Below are 18637 nucleotides of genomic sequence, written 5' to 3'. Positions count from 1 at the left end.
AAGTCAAGCAGGACTTTAGCTGTTTAAATGCAGCATAGTGGCCCACCCCCAGCACCCATTCAGTGTTCTTGTGGGTTGGGAGAAACTTTTCAATTAAGAAAAAAGATAATTCAATCTTTTGAACTCAAGAAAGAAGAACTCAACTCACACTACACCCAAATATTTTTCTTCCTCAAAGCTAGGTGATAGAACTGCATACTTTTTAAAAATTACTATTCAAAGCTGTTTGTGGCTCTTTTTGGTTTGTTTTTTTTTTTTTTTGAGGAAGATTAGCCCTGAGCTAACATCTGCTGCCAATCCTCCTCTTTTTGCTGAGGAAGACTGGCCCTGAGCTAACATCCATTCCCATCTTCCTCCACTTTATATGTGGGACGCCTACCACAGCATGGCTTGCCAAGTGGTGCCATGCTCACACCCAGGATCCAAACCGGCAAACCCCAGGCTGCTGAAGCAGAGCGTGCGAACTTAACCGCTGCGCCACCGGGCGGCCCCAAGTTTGTGGCTCTTTTGTTTTTACCATATGTCTTCTGGAGTATGTTGTTCTCATCTTCACCAGAATGCTGGGGCTCTCATTCTTTATAATGGCCACATGGAGATGTATCATCTCTCTGCTCAGCCCTTCCCCAGTCTGACATTTGAGGCATTCCCGGTATTTGCTATTATAAGGAGTGCTGCTCCGAGCATTTCTGCACAAGTCCCTTTTTTCTTTAAGAATTATTTCTCAGAAGAGGAAGTTTGAGGTCAAAATATAGAAATAGTTTTTACTTTGTTATCTGTTGCCAGATTGTTGTCCAGAAATATTTGAACCAATTAAAAACACCTCCTCCTTTAAAACACTGAAAGTCCTTTTCATTTTAAGACTAATTTATTACTTAATCACCTGGTTATTAAATAGTCATCATGAGGCAGTATGGCATGTGAGCATTATACAGACTTGAGTTTGAACACAGTCCTGGTAAATGTTAGTGCCAAACCTCAGTTTTTAATGGGGTTATTTAGAGTTTATTATCTGGGTTTTAGAGTTTATTATTTGGGGTTTTTTAGTGGGGTTATTTAATACGATAAAGTACCTGCCCTGATGTCTAGCACATGGTAGATGCTTACAGCTATGATTATCATCCACTCAGCTCCTACCTGGGGAAGAATCAGAAGAAAAGGGCTCCTTAGGTAGTCTGATTTGACATAGGTCAGGATCATTCTAGCAAAGTAAAGGTGCATGTCCCGATTTTGACCTTATGAGCTGATGCTTGAGATCCAAAGTTTTCTTGGTGGGTTGCCTTTGATGGGCTCATTTTCTTATCTGATATGGAGAGGGTAAGAGGGTGCTAACATCCAGGCTAGTCTCCTTCCATGGCCAACCCTACCTCTACTGCCTGGCAATCTCTTCTTCAATGTCTCCTGAGCAGTTCCTGCCTCACGCTGGGGACCGCATCTTGATCACGGGGGCAGCTGACTCCAAGGTGCATGTCCACGACCTGACAGTAAAGGAGACGATCCACATGTTTGGAGACCACACAAACCGGGTGAAACGCATTGCCACGGCGCCCATGTGGCCCAACACATTCTGGAGTGCCGCTGAGGATGGGCTTATCCGGTAAAGGCCTGGGGCATCAAATGGGGCCTGTGCCTTCCCTGCTTCCACTGCACGTTCGCTTCCCCATCGTGTCTGCCCATACTGCTTCCTTCCACAGGCCTGGCTCCTTCCCACCAGCTGAGTTCCAGCCATGTTTGTCTGCCCAGGGAAGTTGTCTGTAGACAATACTCAGCTGGGAACGTTTGCTTACCCTACTCTCTCCTTCCCCACCTTTACCCTCTCCTGCCCAACATCCAGGCCCACCAGCCTTCTCTCACCACCTCAGATGTCCAGAGTCTGCCTCCTCTGGGCTTTCACACTGCTGTTCCCTCTACCTGGGATTTTCTGTCCCCAGCTCTTTCTGTGTATGAATCTTTCCCACCCTAAGGAGATCAGCTTAAGAGTCACCTCTTCAGAAGCACCTTCTCTGTCTTGTCTAAAGTACACCCCCCCCCTCCATTATTCTTTGTCTCAGTGCCCTAATTGTATCCTCTATAACTCTAATCACTATCTGCCGTTCTTTTATTTTATTTACTTGTTGGTTCACTTTTTTGTCTGTATCCTTCGCTGAGTAGTAAGCTCTCTCAGAGCAGTTCCCTGTCTGTCTTGTCCTTGGGTGTGTCCCTAGAACCTGCACAGTGCCTGGCACGTAGAGGCTCTTGATACATTTCTCTTGAACATTGGGTTAGCAGGCATATGCCTGAGGGGGAGAGCCAGCCAGAAATGATAAAGTGGACTGTCCCCTTTTCCAGTGCCCTGTCACACCTTCCCTTCCCCCTAAAATTGTCTCCTTGCCCTTCTTTAACTCCTTTCTTCAGATGTGACCTTAGAACTTTTTTCTTATTTCCTCAACCTAGTTTAATTGTCTCCCTTAAGATCCTGTAGGACTTTGTGCTCTTTTCCCTGTTAGAAAGGAGGAGTGGTATCTAGTCGTGTATGCACTATAACACAGCAGTTAGAAGCAGGGCACTGAAGTCAGACAGACCTGGCATCAAGTCCTACCTCTGTCATTCAGTGTTTGACTGGAGCAAGTCACTTCACCCCTGAACCTCAGTTTCCTCATGTGTAAAGTGGAAATTATCATAGTATCTCCCTTGTTGGCCTGAGCATTAAAATTAACCTTAGCATAATACTTAGAAGATAGAAAGCACTTGGTCAGTGGTGAGTCCAACTCTGCATTGTTCTTGTTGACCTTGACTGACCAGACTGTGCCAGGGCAGCAGGTAGAGGCTGAGTGTCTAGGGCATGGGGAAGGAGCCTAAGTGCTTAGGTGCAGGCACAGTCATGAAGGTGTCCTAGCAGAGGGTGAATATCAGCTGGGCTTCCAGAATAGACAGGATTTGGATGGGCAAGGAAAAGCAGAGTAGACTCCCCAGCTGGAGCAGAGTTTGTGAAGTTAGGGGTAAAAAAGGCACGGATAGGATGAAGAGTTCTGTAGTTGTAGTTGACCCGTGTTTAGAAAGCTGAGGAACAAGGTTGGAGAGGTATGTGAAGCCAGGTTTTGAAAACCAGACTGAAGAGTTTGGTGAAAGTAAACTAAAAGTACACTTACGCTAAAAGTATTGAGGAATCTCTGCAATTTTTTGAGCAGGAGAGATAGAGCAAAAACAATATTTTAGGAAGAGCAGTCTGGTGAGGATGGCTTAGAAAGATAAGGCGACAGTGAAGAGATTGCTGAAGATTTCTAGGCAGGAGGTGGGTGAGCACATGGGTGATATCCCTCCCAGTCTGAATGTGCCTGTGTGCCGGCTACAGAACAGTCCCGAGACTGCAACGCCAGGCTCAGTTCTGCGGGTGGGCGTTTTGGCATCACCTTCACCACCTGGATGGGATTCAGCCTTGGCTTGGCTCTTGGTGTTTGTGGGTAGCTCTTAGATGACCTCCAGATTCTCTTTTCTGTTATCTTCGTACTTCTCCTTTTTCCTGCAAGAAACTAGATTAGAATTAAGAAGCAGAGCAGAGTGGTTAAAATGCAGTCTTAGGAAGCTGTCCCCCCCTGCGCTTACTGCGGTGTCATCCCAGGCAGGTTATTTAACTTCTTTGAACCTCAGTGTTCTAATGGTACCTAGGGATGGTGGGAAGAGTTAATTAGATAATACATGTATAACACTTAGGGACAATAGTGGACACAAAGCAATTTCTCACTAAGTGTTAGTAATCAGTAGTAATAGTACTTAGCAATAATACTGACATCTGTAAAAAAAAAAAAGGGTACAGTAGTATTTACTGTAAGGATTTGTATTAGAATAAAACAGAATGTGTGAAAAGCCAACTACAGGTCTGGCACACAGTTGGCACTCAAGAAATAAGAGTGGTTTTTGATGTTCTCGTTATTTACAAACAGGTCCAAAGCCCCTCCCAATCCCCTTACCTAACAAGGCCTTGGCTTCTCCCCTGTCTTCTACACAACCACCCAGCCCCCAGTCCCCTGACTCTGTCCTCTCTCACAGCCAGTATGACCTTCGGGAGAACAGCAAACACTCAGAGGTGCTGATTGACCTGACAGAGTACTGCGGCCAGCTGGTGGAGGCCAAGTGCCTCACCGTCAACCCCCAGGACAACAACTGTCTGGCGGTAGGAGCCAGCGGGCCCTTCGTGAGGCTCTATGACATTCGCATGATCCATAACCACAGGTATGAATAACTCAGCCTCCTGCGGGCAAGGCCCTGGGAACCTGCTGCCCCTTTCCCTCATTGCCATGCCCTCTTCTTTTTAAGGTGGGTTTGTTAAATATTTGATTTTTAAAAATTTTTGTCTATGCTTGTTTTGGAAAATATGAAAAGTATAATAAGGAAATTACCTGTAATCCATCACCTGAAAAAATTACTTTGTATAGTATTTTCTGCTTGTTCTTTTACTATAAATGTTTGTACAGAGTTATAATCTCGTACCTGTAATTTCTTTTTTGTACATGTAATTTTATTTTATTCTTTTTTTAAAACAAAAGTAGAATATACTCAAAACCTCCACAGAAGTCCCAGACTTGAGCAGCTCCTCCAGCCTGGGTTTTCAGTGGACTTCTGGGACAGGTGCAGGAACATGTGGCCTGCTGTACTTTCATTCGTGGGTTTGAGTGACCACTGTTGCTCCTCACACACTGTATGACTTGAAGTAGGCCTTGAGCCTTAGCTTCTTCATCTGTAAAATGGAGATAATAGTGTGGTCATAAGGACTAAGACAGTTGGCAAGACCTACTTGTAAAGCATTATAATGTATGTGTCCACAGCTGTCTAGTTGGTGGACCTTTGAGGTTGCTGAGGTAAGGAAGAAAGATACCTCCTGTGTCTCTCAGGGACACAAACTTAGGTTTTCCTCTAGGGAGTGTGGTCTGGTCTAGCCAGGGCTAGTGCCAGGTGTTTTAACCTATATGGTTTGCCTTCCCACCAGAAAGAGCATGAAGCAGAGCCCTTCAGCAGGTGTGCACACCTTTTGTGACCGGCAGAAGCCCCTTCCGGATGGTGCAGCCCAGTATTACGTAGCAGGTAGGGCTCAACCAGGCTCTGGCCCCAAACTCTTGGCTGGGTGCTGACTCTCTCTGGGGCAGTTCAGGGAGGCAGTGTTGCATGGTGGCCAAGAGCAAGGATTTTAGAGTCAGACAGACCTGGGCTTTAATCCTGACTGCCATTGACCAGCCATCATGTGACCTTTGGCAAATTACCCTCAATAAGTTTTAATTTATTTTCTGTAAAATGAGGATGTAATGACTAAATGAGATAAAGCATATAAAGCAGTTGGCCTAGCACATATAGTAAGGGCTCAGCACTTACAGCTGCTTTTATGGTGAAAATGATTGCTATCATGATTATATGACTGACTTCACAGAACTTTCTGTCCCTTTTGCGGGGGACTGGGAGCCTCACACTAGTGACTGGGCTGTTCCCTGCAGGTCACCTGCCAGTGAAGCTGCCTGACTACAACAACCGTCTGAGAGTGCTGGTTGCCACCTATGTGACCTTCAGCCCCAATGGCACAGAGCTACTGGTCAACATGGGAGGGGAACAGGTATGTATGGCTGCCCAGGGTGACTCTGCTCTCCCCCTTTATCCAGCAGCCAGGGCTGTGTACCTCACGTCCACTGCCATGAGGGAGATAAGAAACCTCATTGTACATGACTTTACAGTGACATGTAGGAGTGACATGGAATCATTGGAATTCACAGAGAGGTGCCCTGGCCTGGTCTTTTTCTTGAGCATAAGCTTTTGAATTGACAGACCTGTCTTCAAATGTTGGCCTTCTGGTTACCAGCTGTGCACTGTGACTTTGAACAAATCTCTTCATTTTTCTGAGACTTAGTTTCCTCATCCACTATTTTCCTAGGAGGAAATCCTGGGGCTCAGAGGACGCAGTCAGGTTGTGGTTTAGGGCCAGTTTTGGGAAGTATTTTTTGATAATGTCAGGTTGCTAAACATCCTGTTTGCATGTTCTCAGTCAGGATATTTAGTAAGCTTTGCATAAATTCATTTATTCTACTCTCACTCCCTGAGCACTTCCTCTGGACTAGCATTATCAGATACATGAGAGAGACAGGGGCTGGCACCGTGGCCGAGTGGTTAAGTTCGCGCGCTCTGCTGCAGGCAGCCCAGTGTTTCATTGGTTCGAATCCTGGGTGCGGACATGGCACTGCTCATCAAACCACGCTGAGGCAGCGTGCCACATGCCACAACTAGAAGGACCCACAATGAAGAATATACAACTATGTATCGGGGGGCTTTGGGGAGAAAAAGGAAAAAAAAAAAGAAACATGAGAGAGACAAATGCAAAATATGATCCATCTCAGGCTGACAGGGGAGACATGGCAATTGAAACAGTTGATGATATTACAAGGCAAGGTGTGATTTTGTACAAAAGAAATGGGTTGGACAATAGGTGAGCACCTGAGTTCAGCATAGGGCCCTGGTTTCCGATTGCTGAGCCATCTCTGGCCTAAGGTAGCATAAGGATGAGTGGAGAAGCAGTCTAGCAGAGTGGTTCAGAGCCAGACAGACCTGGTTTGGGGTCCTGGCTGCTTTTATGCTCCTGGATAAATTACTTAAACTCTGAGCCTATATTTCTTCTTTAAAGGGAGTGATGATAATAGTACCTCTTCATGGGGTGGTTTCTAGATTAAATGAGTCATATAAAACACTAAGCATAATTTCTGGAACAAAGTAAGAATTCAATAAATGTAATAATAGATAATATTTACTGAGGGAAGTAACTAGCAGTGTTACTTTGGGCAAACTGCTTCCCTTCTCTGAGCCTTTAGTTTTCCCATCTGTAAAATGAGACACTTGGTCTTGTGACCTCTGAGACCTTGTAAAAGTGATTCTAATTAATGACAGTATTTCAGGCAGTCCACTCTAAGGGCCAGGAACTGGGAAGATTTTCCTGTCTGAGGCTTGCTCCACAGAACCCCTCCTGTCCTTCCTTGATGATTCCCTGCTCAACATTCACTGTGTTCCTGAGAGCCACCAAGGCCTTGCTTGTGGTCCAGCCACACTTACCTCACAGCCTCCATCTCTTTTCTTGACCCCTCTACTCTAGGTCTATTTGTTTGACCTGACTTACAAGCAGCGGCCCTATACCTTCCTCTTGCCTAGAAAATGCCACTCCTCAGGGGGTAAGTTCTCCTTTAGGGTATCCTTTGGGGTATCTCTTCTGGGGAGCTTGAGTGTGTGCCACCTCTGGTGAGAACCTACCCTTACCTTGGGCTATGGCTGTGATTCTCCAAAAGGAGCAGATTCTCTGAAATAACACTGTCTCTACAGTGAAAAGGAAGATAATATTAGGTCAGAGAGATCTGTCAAAGGGGTTTACGTCACAGCCTTTTTCACTTTCCTCTGAAAAAGCAGATTCTTTCCATAGCTTGGCTCTTGAGGACCTGAAGTAGTCGCCCTTCCCTCCTCATTGACTTCTTTGTAGCCCTACAGTTGCTTTAGTCACCTCCTCTTCCCCCTGCTGCTACCCCCACCACGGGCTAAGGGTAATGCCAAGTTGAAGCTGTGTCCCTTTCCATCCAGCAGAGGGCGCAAAGGCTTTTCTTTATGCCCTTGCCTTATGATCTGTCAGAACTTGCTTTCTGGGAATGGATCTTACCCTGGGAGGATGGCCCCACAATGGTACCATCAGACCCTGTGATGGAATGGAAGCTGGAGAGCTACCAAGAAGAAATGAGGACCTCCTCCTGAGTTGATGCTGTTCCTTTCTCCCCACTCCCTGCCAGAAGTTCAGAACGGCAAGATGTCCACCAATGGCGTGTCCAATGGTGTGTCCAATGGCCTACACCTTCACAGCAATGGCTTCCGGCTGCCAGAGAGTAGAGGACACATCAGGTAGGCCAGCCTGACTTGTCCAGCCCTCCTAGCCCCAATTACATCTTATAGAGGGGGGGCATGTCCTGTCAACTTTCCTCCTGACCCTTATCCATGCACACACCAGAGTCGGGAGACTGGGGCAAAGAGGTTTCTGGAGTGTGGCTAGTGATCCCAATGTCACTCCCACCTGGTAGGACTCCAGTCATGCTCAGACTGAAGCTCTGGTCCCTTTCTGGTCCCCAGAAGCTGGGGTCAAGACCCAGAGGCTAGCTGCATCTTAGCACTGAGCTCCCTCCTAAAGGGGTTCTACACAGATGGGCCTCTTCTATTATATTTTTCCCCATCCCATAGCATCTTATGGCCTCTCTTCTCTGCCAGGCCCTGTTCTGGGCTCTAGATACAGACCTGAAATCCTCTGGTCCTTGAGAGAAACAGAATTCTCTATAGAGAGATCCATGGGAGGGACTTGGGTGGTCACAAGGTTCAGTTCAGCATGGAGGCAAGTAATGTCAGCTACTGTCATGCCCAGGAGTTTGATTAAGAATTGCCTTAAACCTGTCAGGACAGCTTTATTTCTTCCCTTCTGTTTTTTCACTGGCTCAGCGTATCTGGAATTGTGCCCATTACTATCACAGTAACCCAGGTCAAGCATACACGTACTCCCCAATTCTAGATGACAGTGCAGATCCCAGGGGCCAAGAAAACTTAGGTGGCCCTCAGGCTGGGCTACAGACTTGCTGATGAGCTGCCCTGACCTTCTTTGACTGGCCTGACTTGGCTCTGCTTCCCCCTAGCCCCCAGGTAGAGCTGCCCCCATACCTGGAGCGTGTGAAACAGCAAGCCAATGAGGCCTTTGCCTGCCAGCAGTGGACCCAGGCCATTCAGCTTTACAGCAAGGCTGTTCAGAGGGCCCCTCACAACGCCATGCTCTATGGAAACCGAGCTGCTGCCTACATGAAGCGCAAGTGGTGAGTGGGCCTGGCCAGGACGAGGGAGGAAGGCAGTGGGCCTGATGGAGCCAAGTTGCTGAGGCATCCAGCAAAGGTGGCAGTGATATCCTGCTCCCTCTTAGGGCTTCTTAGGCCCTAGCCTCTCCTCTCCCCCTCCCGGCTGGTGGTGGGCAGCTGTCTGACCCATTAGTCAGGAAGTCTCAGGCACCAGGGAAGCTCACAGTTAAGTGGGACATGTTACAAGTAGCTTCAACCTGGTGCTTTGTTATAAAGTGCTGTGGCCACTGGTGAAGTAAAAATTGAGAGAATGGTTAATCCCAACTGTTAGAGAATTGGGCCTTGAGTTGGACTTTGAAGGAGCAGTGAAATCTTGCTAGATGGAAGTGAGGTGTTTGGTTAATTCAGTTGCTGTCTGTCTGAAATGATTCTGCAGCTCCCTTGACCTTAAGATTTGCTTTCCTGAGCTCTTAGACTAGTTGGACCAAGCACAAATAAGATCCCAGAGATCTGAAGCCAGCTGTGGGTTGTGCTGGGTTGTAGTGGCTGGTGATAAAGGAGTAGGTCCATATCCTGAAGAACCCTTTATCTTTGGAGGCCATCAGGGCCCCCAGTCCTTCTGCCTGCAGCACCAGCAGGCAAGCAGGCAGGCAGACCCCATCCCCCAGCCAGGGCCAGGACTGGAGATGGATAGAGCTGGGCCCACAGCCATTTCTGCTCCGTCTGGCATCCGTCGGCTCTGCCCAGACAGACAGGCCAGCTGGTGTGCCATCGTCTGGCTGCAACTAGGCAGGCCAGAGAGAGAAGCTTAAGAAACCCACCCAAGTCAGCAGGATGGTGGATGGGGGTTTGGGAAGATGCTACCCCTACAGGCCTTAGCTCTGGCATCAGGAGTTTGCCAAGGGCTCAGATGGCAGCCAAACCAAGGAGATGACAGTTTGGGGCCATCCTGAAGTGTTTCGCCTCTCTGTCCCAGCATTTGGGTAGAATGCAGTGGTCCTCATCCAGGCTCTAGCTTGAGAGCTGTTTCACTCTTGCATTCTTGCTAAGAGAGGCTGATGATTTCCCAATCCCAGGTGCCGTTGACTTCTCTGAACTCCTACTATGTGCTAGATACTAGGGACAAATTTCTGTCTCTCTGAGTTCCTGTACTCCAGAGCGCCCAGCCTTTGGACAGGGGATAAAGGCATGGGCATGGTTCATCATTGAAGAGACAGGAAGCAGTAAGTCTTTGAATGGTCAGGTGCAGAGCTATGGGCATCAAGAAAAGTTGGGTCACTTTAGTGGGGAATCAGGGAAGCATCAGGAAATGTGGTGTCTGAATGGGCTTTAAGTGTGGGCAGGCTTAGACAGGGAGATGAAAAGGAGGAGGGGACTGCAGGGGAAGGACATTCCCAGGGAGTTGAAGTGGTGTGAACAAAGGCATGGGGGTGGGGGGCTGACTGGAGAGCTTGTTTGCAGAACAACAAATCCATTTGGCTGGAGCAGAGGGTTCTAGAAGGGACTGGCAGGAGATGAGTCTGTGAGGTAGCCTGGGGCCGGCCTGGGAAGGACTTGGAATGCAGAGCGGTGGCGTTTTGGCCTCAATTCAGTGGATGATGGGCAGCTACTGAAGAGTTTTGAGCGGGAGAGGGATGTGCTGAGGGCTGTCCTTTCAGGGAGATTGATCTGGCAGTGAGTCTAGATGGGTGAGCCCTGGGGCCAGCCTGCTCTCTCCCCATCCCCACATGCCTGCCAGTGACCCCTAGAATGTCACATTCTGTCCCAGGCCAGTCTCCCTAGGGCTGCCATCTGCTCCTGAATGCAGTGGGAGCTGTCACCCTCTGGCTTCTGGCTGGTCTTTGGTCTGGCTCTCCCTAGGAGCTCTGAGGGGCACCTTGCAGGCGGTAATTGGGTTTCCAAACAGTGCCTGCTCCTTCGTCACAGCCACTTGTTCTGACGCAGGCCGCGCCATGGAAGCAGCCTGTCTCCTACCTGCCCCCACACTGGCTGAGCTCCTTGTTCCCAGTCTGAGCATGGCTGCTCCAAGGGCTGAATGCTCCCTCTGAGTGCTGTAGGAGAGGAGGGTCAGGAGGACATTTCCCTTGTCAGGCCTGCTTTGGCCCTGTGCAGGAGGGTTGTGAGCTGTGCCTTGGTGGAGGGGCCATCAGCTCTGGGGAGTGCTGTCTGGCACAGTTGGGTCCTAGGCCCACCTCAGCCCAGCAGGAAAAAAAACAGCCCCCAAAGGAGAAGTGGCCCCTGTGACCCATCTGGCTCTCCAGATGAGAGCTAGGAACCGGTCTTTGGGTGCTGAGGGAGTGTGTATCCTATATTCTAGCACAGGGTGGAAAAAGGAGGGGCTTCTCCTTTGAGCCCTCCCCACCTACTCCCCCCACAAGAAAATTCCCACTTCCCTTTATCTATGCTTTGGGAGGTTGGAGAAGTGAGTGGGGATGATTTGGAGCTCCTGGCGTGCACTCCCCCCATCGCCATCAGCTTCCAGAGAGCTGACTCTGCCAGTCTGTCAGGCCCCATCCTCCAGCCCCCGGAGGCAGAGGCCACAGCTGCTGTGGATCAGTCAGCCAGGACAGAGGGGGGTCTGGCTGAGGGCTTGCAGCCTGCTGGTCAGACCCTGGATCCCCAGCCTGGCACTTCTGGCTTCCCCAGACCACAGAACCATCCTTGAGGGCCCCCTGCCTCGGACATGGCTTTGAAGGCCAGTTGGGGGGGGATTTGAAGGGGCGGATGGAGGAAGGGAGAAGGAGGGCTTGGGGAGCCTGAGGCGGGCAAGATGCCAGGCCTTCTGCTGCAGAGCTGCGGGTGCCTGGGGTGAGCGGGTGTGCGGTTGCATTCTGTGTCCAGCAGAGGGCAGCCTGATACTGGGTTTTGCCACACATCTACCTCCCACCTCCACAAATCCCCAAGGCCTTGGTTCCCAGCTTGCCTCCTTAACATACTCCGTCTCCTGGGGAGCAAGACCTCAGTGGAGCCAGGATTCTCTTCATCCCCAAGTACCCTCCCCTTGAGATCTGTCAGAGGTGGGCTGGGGTGGCCGCACGAAGCAGAAGAGACAGTAGGAACTCCTTGCTTGCCGTGTGATCCTATCTCCAAGCCACACTCCCTGCCTTTCCAGGGATGGTGACCACTACGATGCCCTGAGGGACTGCCTCAAGGCCATCTCCCTAAACCCATGTCACCTGAAGGCACACTTCCGCCTGGCCCGCTGCCTCTTTGAGCTCAAGTACGTGGCTGAGGCTCTGGAGTGCCTGGATGACTTCAAAGGGAAGTTCCCGGAACAGGCCCACAGCAGCGCTTGTGATGCTTTGGGCCGTGACATCACGGCTGCCCTCTTCTCCAAAAATGATGGTGGTAAGTGGGTACTGAGGAGGGGTTGCTGTCACTCTTTCTATGTGAGATGCTGCATGACACTCTGGAGAGGACATGGTTCTGGGATTGAAGAGGCCTGGGCTCAGATGCTGATTCAGAAACCATGTGACCTTGAGACAGTCACTTGGTCTCTTTGAGACTCAGTTTCCTCACTGAAAAGGGGGAATGATAGCACCTTTCATTCAGAGTTTCTATTGAGGATTAGTGATAGCCTGGTGCAGTGCCTGTGACTCAGGATAGGAAGAAGCTGAGACCAGTCAGGCCATGGGGTGCCCAGGGCATTCTCACCTGCTCTCAGACAGGGCCTTGGATACTCCCTTGGGCATCTGAGTAAGGGGCAGCAGCTGGGGTTGCACTGGTTCCACTTTGCATGCTTGCAGCAAAGGCAGCAGTACAGGGCGGTAGAAGTGCCTCGGGAACAGGGTGTGGAGCCTCAGGTTCCAATCTCAGCTCCTGCATGTGGTAACCTTGGGCAAAGCACAGCCTCTCTGAACTTGCTGCCTCACCTGCACAGAGAGCATTTGAAACGCTGCCCAGCTCACCTTGGTAACTTTGGAGAGCAAGCTGGGTAATTTTAGTGTGGTCTATAAACATGAAAGATGAGCTCACTGGAGGTAGACAGGACTGTCACCTCTCTCCTTCGCAGTTTACTAACAATATGATTGATTCATTTGTTTGAATAGCTTTTAAGTACCTACCGTGTGCCAGGCACTGTGCTGGGTCCTGGGAATAAGCTGTGAACAAGTCAGTTGGGATTTCTGTATTCTTAGAGTTTACAGCCTAGTGAAAGAACCAAGCAAGGAAGGAAAAACAGTGTGACGAGTGCTATGGGGACCTGATATGGTATAAGTGTATGGGGCAAAGGCTTGATGGCAGTCTGGGGTTCTTGAAGAAGAGACATTTAAGCTGAGATCTCAAGGATGAAGAGGAAGACTTAACTAGATACAAAGCGTAGCTGTGGGAGGTGAAGAGTTCCTGGTATAGGGACCAGCATGTGCAAAGGCCCTGAAGCAAGCAGGAACAAGGCACTTTTAAGGCACTGAGGAAACTGGTGTGATTTTACCCAAGGCACTTAACCCATCAGTGCCTCAGTTGGAATCCATGATAACTTGTCTTCCAGCAAGGAAGACCTTACTGCCTTCAGAGCTATGGCTGTATTTGGAAAAGTCATCCCCTCGAGGCTCTCTTGGTAGTGCTTCACCCTCCCCACCCTGCCTCTCCACTCCACAGAAACAGACCTTGGGCCTGTACAACCTTGGGGCTTCCAGACATTATTCAAGGACCTGAGCCAAGGCCCTCCTGGCATCAAAGGTCTCCTCTTCAACATCCTCAAGGGTGGCATCCAAAGATGCTTCTTCCCCACAGTTGTTTCCAGTTTTCCCGGGTAGGGGTAGAGGCAGTTAGCCCTGCGTTGCTAGTACTTGAGATGAAAACAGGGCCAGGAATGGGGAAAGATATGGGAGGGGAGAGAGGGCTAGGACTCACCTTTCCTTGATCTCTACCCCCAGAGGAGAAGAAGGGAGCTGGTGGCGGTGGCGGTGGCGGCCCAGTCCGCCTCCGCAGCACAAGCCGCAAGGACTCCATCTCAGAGGATGAGATGGTGCTGCGAGAGCGAAGCTACGACTATCAGTTCCGCTACTGTGGCCACTGCAACACCACCACGGATATCAAGGAGGCCAATTTCTTTGGCAGGTCCGAGGCCCTAAAGAGGAGGAGGGCACAGCCCAGTTGGCAGCAGAAGGTTGGGGGTGGGGGGCGGGAAGGGCATAATGCTTTTAGAAAAGTCTCACAATCCCAGCTCTGCCTCTATACCCTTGGACAAGTGGCTTCACTTCTGTGTGCCTCAGTTTCTTCATCTATAAAATGAAACCAGCCATCCCCACTCTTGGGGCCATAAGGAGGACTGATGAGGTAATCCATAAAGCATCCAGCACAGTGCCTGGACTATTCCTTTATCCACCATCCCCTCCTCCCTGTCTCCATGTGTTGGAGCTTGGTTTCTTTATCTGGATGCTTGGAGCCTCCCTCTGCTGGGGGTATGAGGCAAAAGCCCTCAGAGCCTGGCAATGTTGGCACACTTATTGTGTGCTCAGAACTGTGCCCCAGGTACTGAGGGCACAGCCTGTTTCTCAGACACCATTACCCACAACACTCCTTTGTAGATGTTTTACTTTCTTTGAGGAGGTAGGACACATGGACAGGAATCAAGAATCTCTCCATCAAGATCCCCTCTAAATGTCAGCAGTGTGTAAAGGGCACATGTACTGTAGGATTTGGGGGTCTGGATCCAGGAAGGCTGGTACTACTGAGAGAAGGTTTAGACAAGGGTGTCCCCAGAGACCTGAGAGATGCAAGATCCAATCCTGGTACCCAAGGAGCTTATAATGTACTTTGGGGGAGAGTATCTTGTAGAGACCCAGGCAATCCTTGAACCTGAGTTCAAGAGAACAGTTGAACCGTGACTAGGGCTCTGCAGTATGGAGGGGATTACCACGTGCGTGGGAGTTCGGGGGTCTGAGTGGCTCCAGAATTCCCTGCTCCCCCTTGCCCTCAGCCACACAGCCTCTACTTGAGGCTGAAGGGCAGTACCCCACCTGACCTCCCTGCCCTTTGCCCCCCTGCCAGCAACGCTCAATACATCGTCAGTGGCTCTGACGATGGCTCCTTCTTCATCTGGGAAAAGGAGACCACCAACCTGGTCCGCGTGCTCCAGGGGGATGAGTCCATCGTCAACTGCCTACAGCCACACCCCAGCTACTGCTTCCTAGCCACCAGCGGCATCGACCCTGTTGTGCGGCTCTGGAACCCCCGGCCAGAGGTGAGAGTGTAAACAAGGTGGCTGAAGCCAGACAGGGAGGAAGGTAGGGATGGACCTTGCACAAGGCCTCCAGCTGAGGCTGTGAGGGTTGGGAAGGGACATGAGTCACGCAGAGTAGAAGCTGCTAGAATGAGTGAGCTCTTACTCCAGGGCCCAAGGATGTGTGAAGGTGGGAGCCATCAAGTTCTGAAGGCTCTAAATGCAGTGGGCAGTTCTAGGGACAAGAGTTGGCTCCTGCTTTCAAGGGGCATATTCTTGAGCAAGCTGCAAGGTTGAGATTCACATACAGGACACAGTAACCAAGGACACGTGTGGGAGGGTGGGGAGGGAAACAGACCAGCTCCAGCACACATCATGGCTCCTTAGGTACCCCTCATATACCACTGTGGTGTGTCCCCCAGAAGCCCAGTCTCTCAGTCATATGGGACGTATGCAGGCTTTGGAGTCTGATGGGCCTGCCTTTGAATCCTGGGCTCTTCAATCACTGCCTGAGGGACTTAACCATCTCTGCCTCAGGTTTTTATCATCTACATTGTAATGGAAATGACAGCGCTACCTCAGAAGGTTGCTTTGAGGATTAAAGAAGTGATACCTGTAAGGTGTCCAGCCCACAGGGACACTTAGGACAGTGTGGTCCCCTCTGTTCCCAGGGTGTGTAGCCAGGCAGGCCGGCCTGAGGCCTCTCATACCCTCTGCCCCACCACCTCCCTCTTCCCAGCTGGCAAAACAGAAGTCAAGTGGTATATCTAATTCCAAAGGCAATTTGCTGCAAATTTTAAAGAGACAAGCCTACTGGACCCTCCGTTGAGGGGAGAGGAAAAGAAGGATAAAGACAGGGTTTTTGCAGGGCCAGCCTGGTGGTGTAGTGGTTAAGATTGCATGCTCCACTTCGGCAGCCCAGGGCTCACAGGTTTGGATCCTGGGCGTGGACCTAAACAGCGCTCATCAAGCCGTACTGTGGCGGCGTCCCTATACAAAACAGAGAAAGATTGGCACAGATGTTAGCTCAGGGCCAATCTTCCTCACCAAAAAAAAAAAGCAAGGGTTGTTGGGAGCGGCAACAGTAAAGAGTGGGATTGGGGGAGTATGTCTGCACCCCCAACTCTGAGATCCAGTGTGTGTACCCAACATATCCTGGGGTGAGTCCTCCCTCATACATGTCCATGTATGAGTCCTCCATATATATCCTGATGTGCTGTGTCCCCAGCATTTTCCTTTGTGGGGCCCCTGTGTATACCCTGGTTTGTGTATTCCCCCAATATGTATCCCAGTGTGTTTTGTCCCCTCCCAATGTATATTACCATGTGGACCCCCCAAACATATAACCCCATGTGGCATCTCATCTCCATCACATAGATGTGGTATGTGTGTCCCGTATATATCCCAGTATGCACGTTCGCCTCCACCCATACACACATATGGGTAAACCGATGGAATACCCATATACATCTCCTGGTATATACATCCCCCCTCCATATGTATAGCTCATTGTGTGTGTATGTGTCCCCCACCCCCCTGCACATACATCCCAATAGTATGTGTCCCTCCCCTCCAGAGTGAAGACCTCACAGGCCGAGTTGTAGAGGACATGGAGGGCGCTTCCCAGGCCAACCAGCGGCGCATGAATGCAGACCCGTTGGAGGTGATGCTGCTCAACATGGGCTACCGGATCACAGGCCTGAGCAGTGGGGGTGCTGGGGCCTCTGACGATGAGGACAGCTCTGAGGGCCAGGTGCAGTGCCGGCCCAGCTAGACCCTCCTAGCCCTGGTCTCCAGCCCCTGCTACTGGCTGGACCCTCCACCTGGGCAGGAGGTCAGGGGGTTCTGTTTTGGTTTGTCTCCTCACCCCCATTTTTTCATTTCCCCTGTTTTGTTTGTTAGTTTGGCATTGGGGGTGGGGGTTGCTGCAACTTGCTGGCTTTCAGACTTTTGGGTGGATTGCCCCTTGACTGGTCCCAGCCCTGAGCAGAAGAGCAGGAGGGGAAGCCCCTCCATCTGCCCCCCACCTCCCGCTTCCATGTCCCTAGAGGGCTCGGCCTGCCTTGGGTGGGGAGGCAAGGGCTGAAGCTGTCTTCAAGGACTGTCCTACCCTTCAGTTGGCAGCAGAAAGGGGAGTGGAATTCCCAGATTCCCAGACCATAAGGGCCAGCCTTGACCTGCTGCCACACTTGCTCCCTGGCAGGAAAGGCTCACTCTACCTGAGGTCTTCAGGGAAGGTTCTGAAAAAGGATGGGGTCCCACTCTCCCTCCAGAGCTACTGTGTCAGGGTGGAAGCAGACGGAAGGATGGGAGCCCTGGAGTGGGCAAAGCCAGGCCACTGCCTGGTCGCAGTAAAGCATCCTCTCCCTCCTGCCAGGCACTGGTTCTGGGCCCTGCACCTGCTCTCACTGACCGTCTCTGGGGCTCAGCCTTTCCTGAGGGCCTGGCAGAGGGTAGGGCACCACACCATATCCCATCCACCCGTCCCAGCCCTTCCACACTACGGCCACTCTCCTTTCTTGGGCGCTCCTCAGCCTCACTGTGACCTTTCTGCCAGAGCTCCCAGCCAGGCCTACTCTCACTGAGGTGGCGCTCCCTGCTAAGAGCCCATTCTGCCCTCCCTCCCACCCCACATGCTGAGCCGCCACAAAGACCAAAGAAGTGATGGCTTTTCTCTGTCCCTGCTGCTCTGGGGGGAGAGGGGTGGGTCTCCTGAGCCACTCTGGATGGGAAAGTCCCCAACTCAGCTCCCTCCCTCCTCAGCAGCCCCAAGCTTTACACTGGATGCAATGGTCACCCCACCACTCACCAAGCCTCCCTTTCTCTGCCCCCTTGGCTCTCAGCTCAGAGCTGCTCCTGGTAGTTGGTTCATCCTTCCTGCCCTCTCCCTCCCACTTCCCCTCAGTGCTTACTTGGCCGCAGCCCTCCAGCTGCAGCCTCTGGGGAGAAGCAGCCTCCCTTCTTTTCTCCCTCCCGCCCTCCCTCCCCGCCTGTCTCTGCCAGGTGCCTCCTCTCAGTCAGGCTTCAGAGCAGCCCTAGAGACAGAAGGGCCATGTTAAAAGCTTTTTCACAGTTTTAAGAAGACAGGGGGCCCGAGGACAGTGGTGGGGGGTCTGGCACCATCTTGTCATTGCTTTAATCCCAGCAACACAGGTGGCAGCTTCTCCCCCTTCCTCCCCACCCCTGTCCCTCCTCCCACCCCTCTCTTCTAGCTTGGTAATGAAGTATATTTATTGGTGAAGGAAACAGCTGCTGCTGCTTCTCCTGCTGCTGGGACTTGCTCCCCTATCTCTTCTCCATGACCTTTCTCCAGCCAGGGAGGGGAGAGCGGGAGAATTGGGGCTGGGCCCTGGGGCCCAAGGACCAACAGGGGCCCCTTTGCTTTCCTGTGTTCGAGCCACCCACCATTTCCCCTCTCCCTGCCTCCCACCCTCCCTCCCTCCCTCCTGCCCCCTGCACCCTGCCTGCCCAGCCTGGGCCCTGCAGTGTGGAGAGACACATAAGCCTTACTGTCCTCTGGGGGCAGGAGCCGAGCCTTTTTGTTGCTCCGCTCCCAGGAGAGTGAGGGTGACGCAATTGATTAAAACCATTTTGTTCTAGGTGTGGCTGGTGGCATTTGTGGGGAGCAAATGGGTCTTGGGACCAAAGTAAGGGTATCTGA

General features: G+C 51.1%; 1 protein-coding gene across 5 annotated transcripts in view; it reads left to right on the top strand.

The window, feature by feature from the left end:
- The window catches only part of WDTC1 (WD and tetratricopeptide repeats 1), a 63119-nt gene extending 44544 nt beyond the window's left edge, over positions 1 to 18575 (top strand). For 3 of the 5 annotated variants that reach the window (XM_070260650.1, XM_023635343.2, XM_023635350.2), the window contains 11 exons: positions 1407 to 1594; positions 4024 to 4206; positions 4961 to 5055; positions 5460 to 5575; positions 7097 to 7172; positions 7776 to 7884; positions 8661 to 8834; positions 11926 to 12161; positions 13688 to 13871; positions 14805 to 14997; positions 16553 to 18575. In XM_070260650.1, the coding sequence (XP_070116751.1) occupies positions 1407 to 1594; positions 4024 to 4206; positions 4961 to 5055; positions 5460 to 5575; positions 7097 to 7172; positions 7776 to 7884; positions 8661 to 8834; positions 11926 to 12161; positions 13688 to 13871; positions 14805 to 14997; positions 16553 to 16750 (1752 nt within the window). In that variant the 3' untranslated portion in view covers positions 16751 to 18575. The remainder of the gene's footprint in view (positions 1 to 1406; positions 1595 to 4023; positions 4207 to 4960; positions 5056 to 5459; positions 5576 to 7096; positions 7173 to 7775; positions 7885 to 8660; positions 8835 to 11925; positions 12162 to 13687; positions 13872 to 14804; positions 14998 to 16552) is intronic. The other 2 variants (XM_023635354.2, XM_070260651.1) reach the window with 1 other exon arrangement.
- The last annotated feature ends 62 nt before the right edge of the window (positions 18576 to 18637 follow it).

Source organism: Equus caballus, chromosome 2 (assembly GCF_041296265.1).
Source record: "Equus caballus isolate H_3958 breed thoroughbred chromosome 2, TB-T2T, whole genome shotgun sequence".
Taxonomy (NCBI): domain Eukaryota; kingdom Metazoa; phylum Chordata; class Mammalia; order Perissodactyla; family Equidae; genus Equus; species Equus caballus.
The sequence above is the reverse complement of the archived record's forward strand: the minus strand, read 5'-3'. Positions and strand labels throughout refer to the sequence as shown.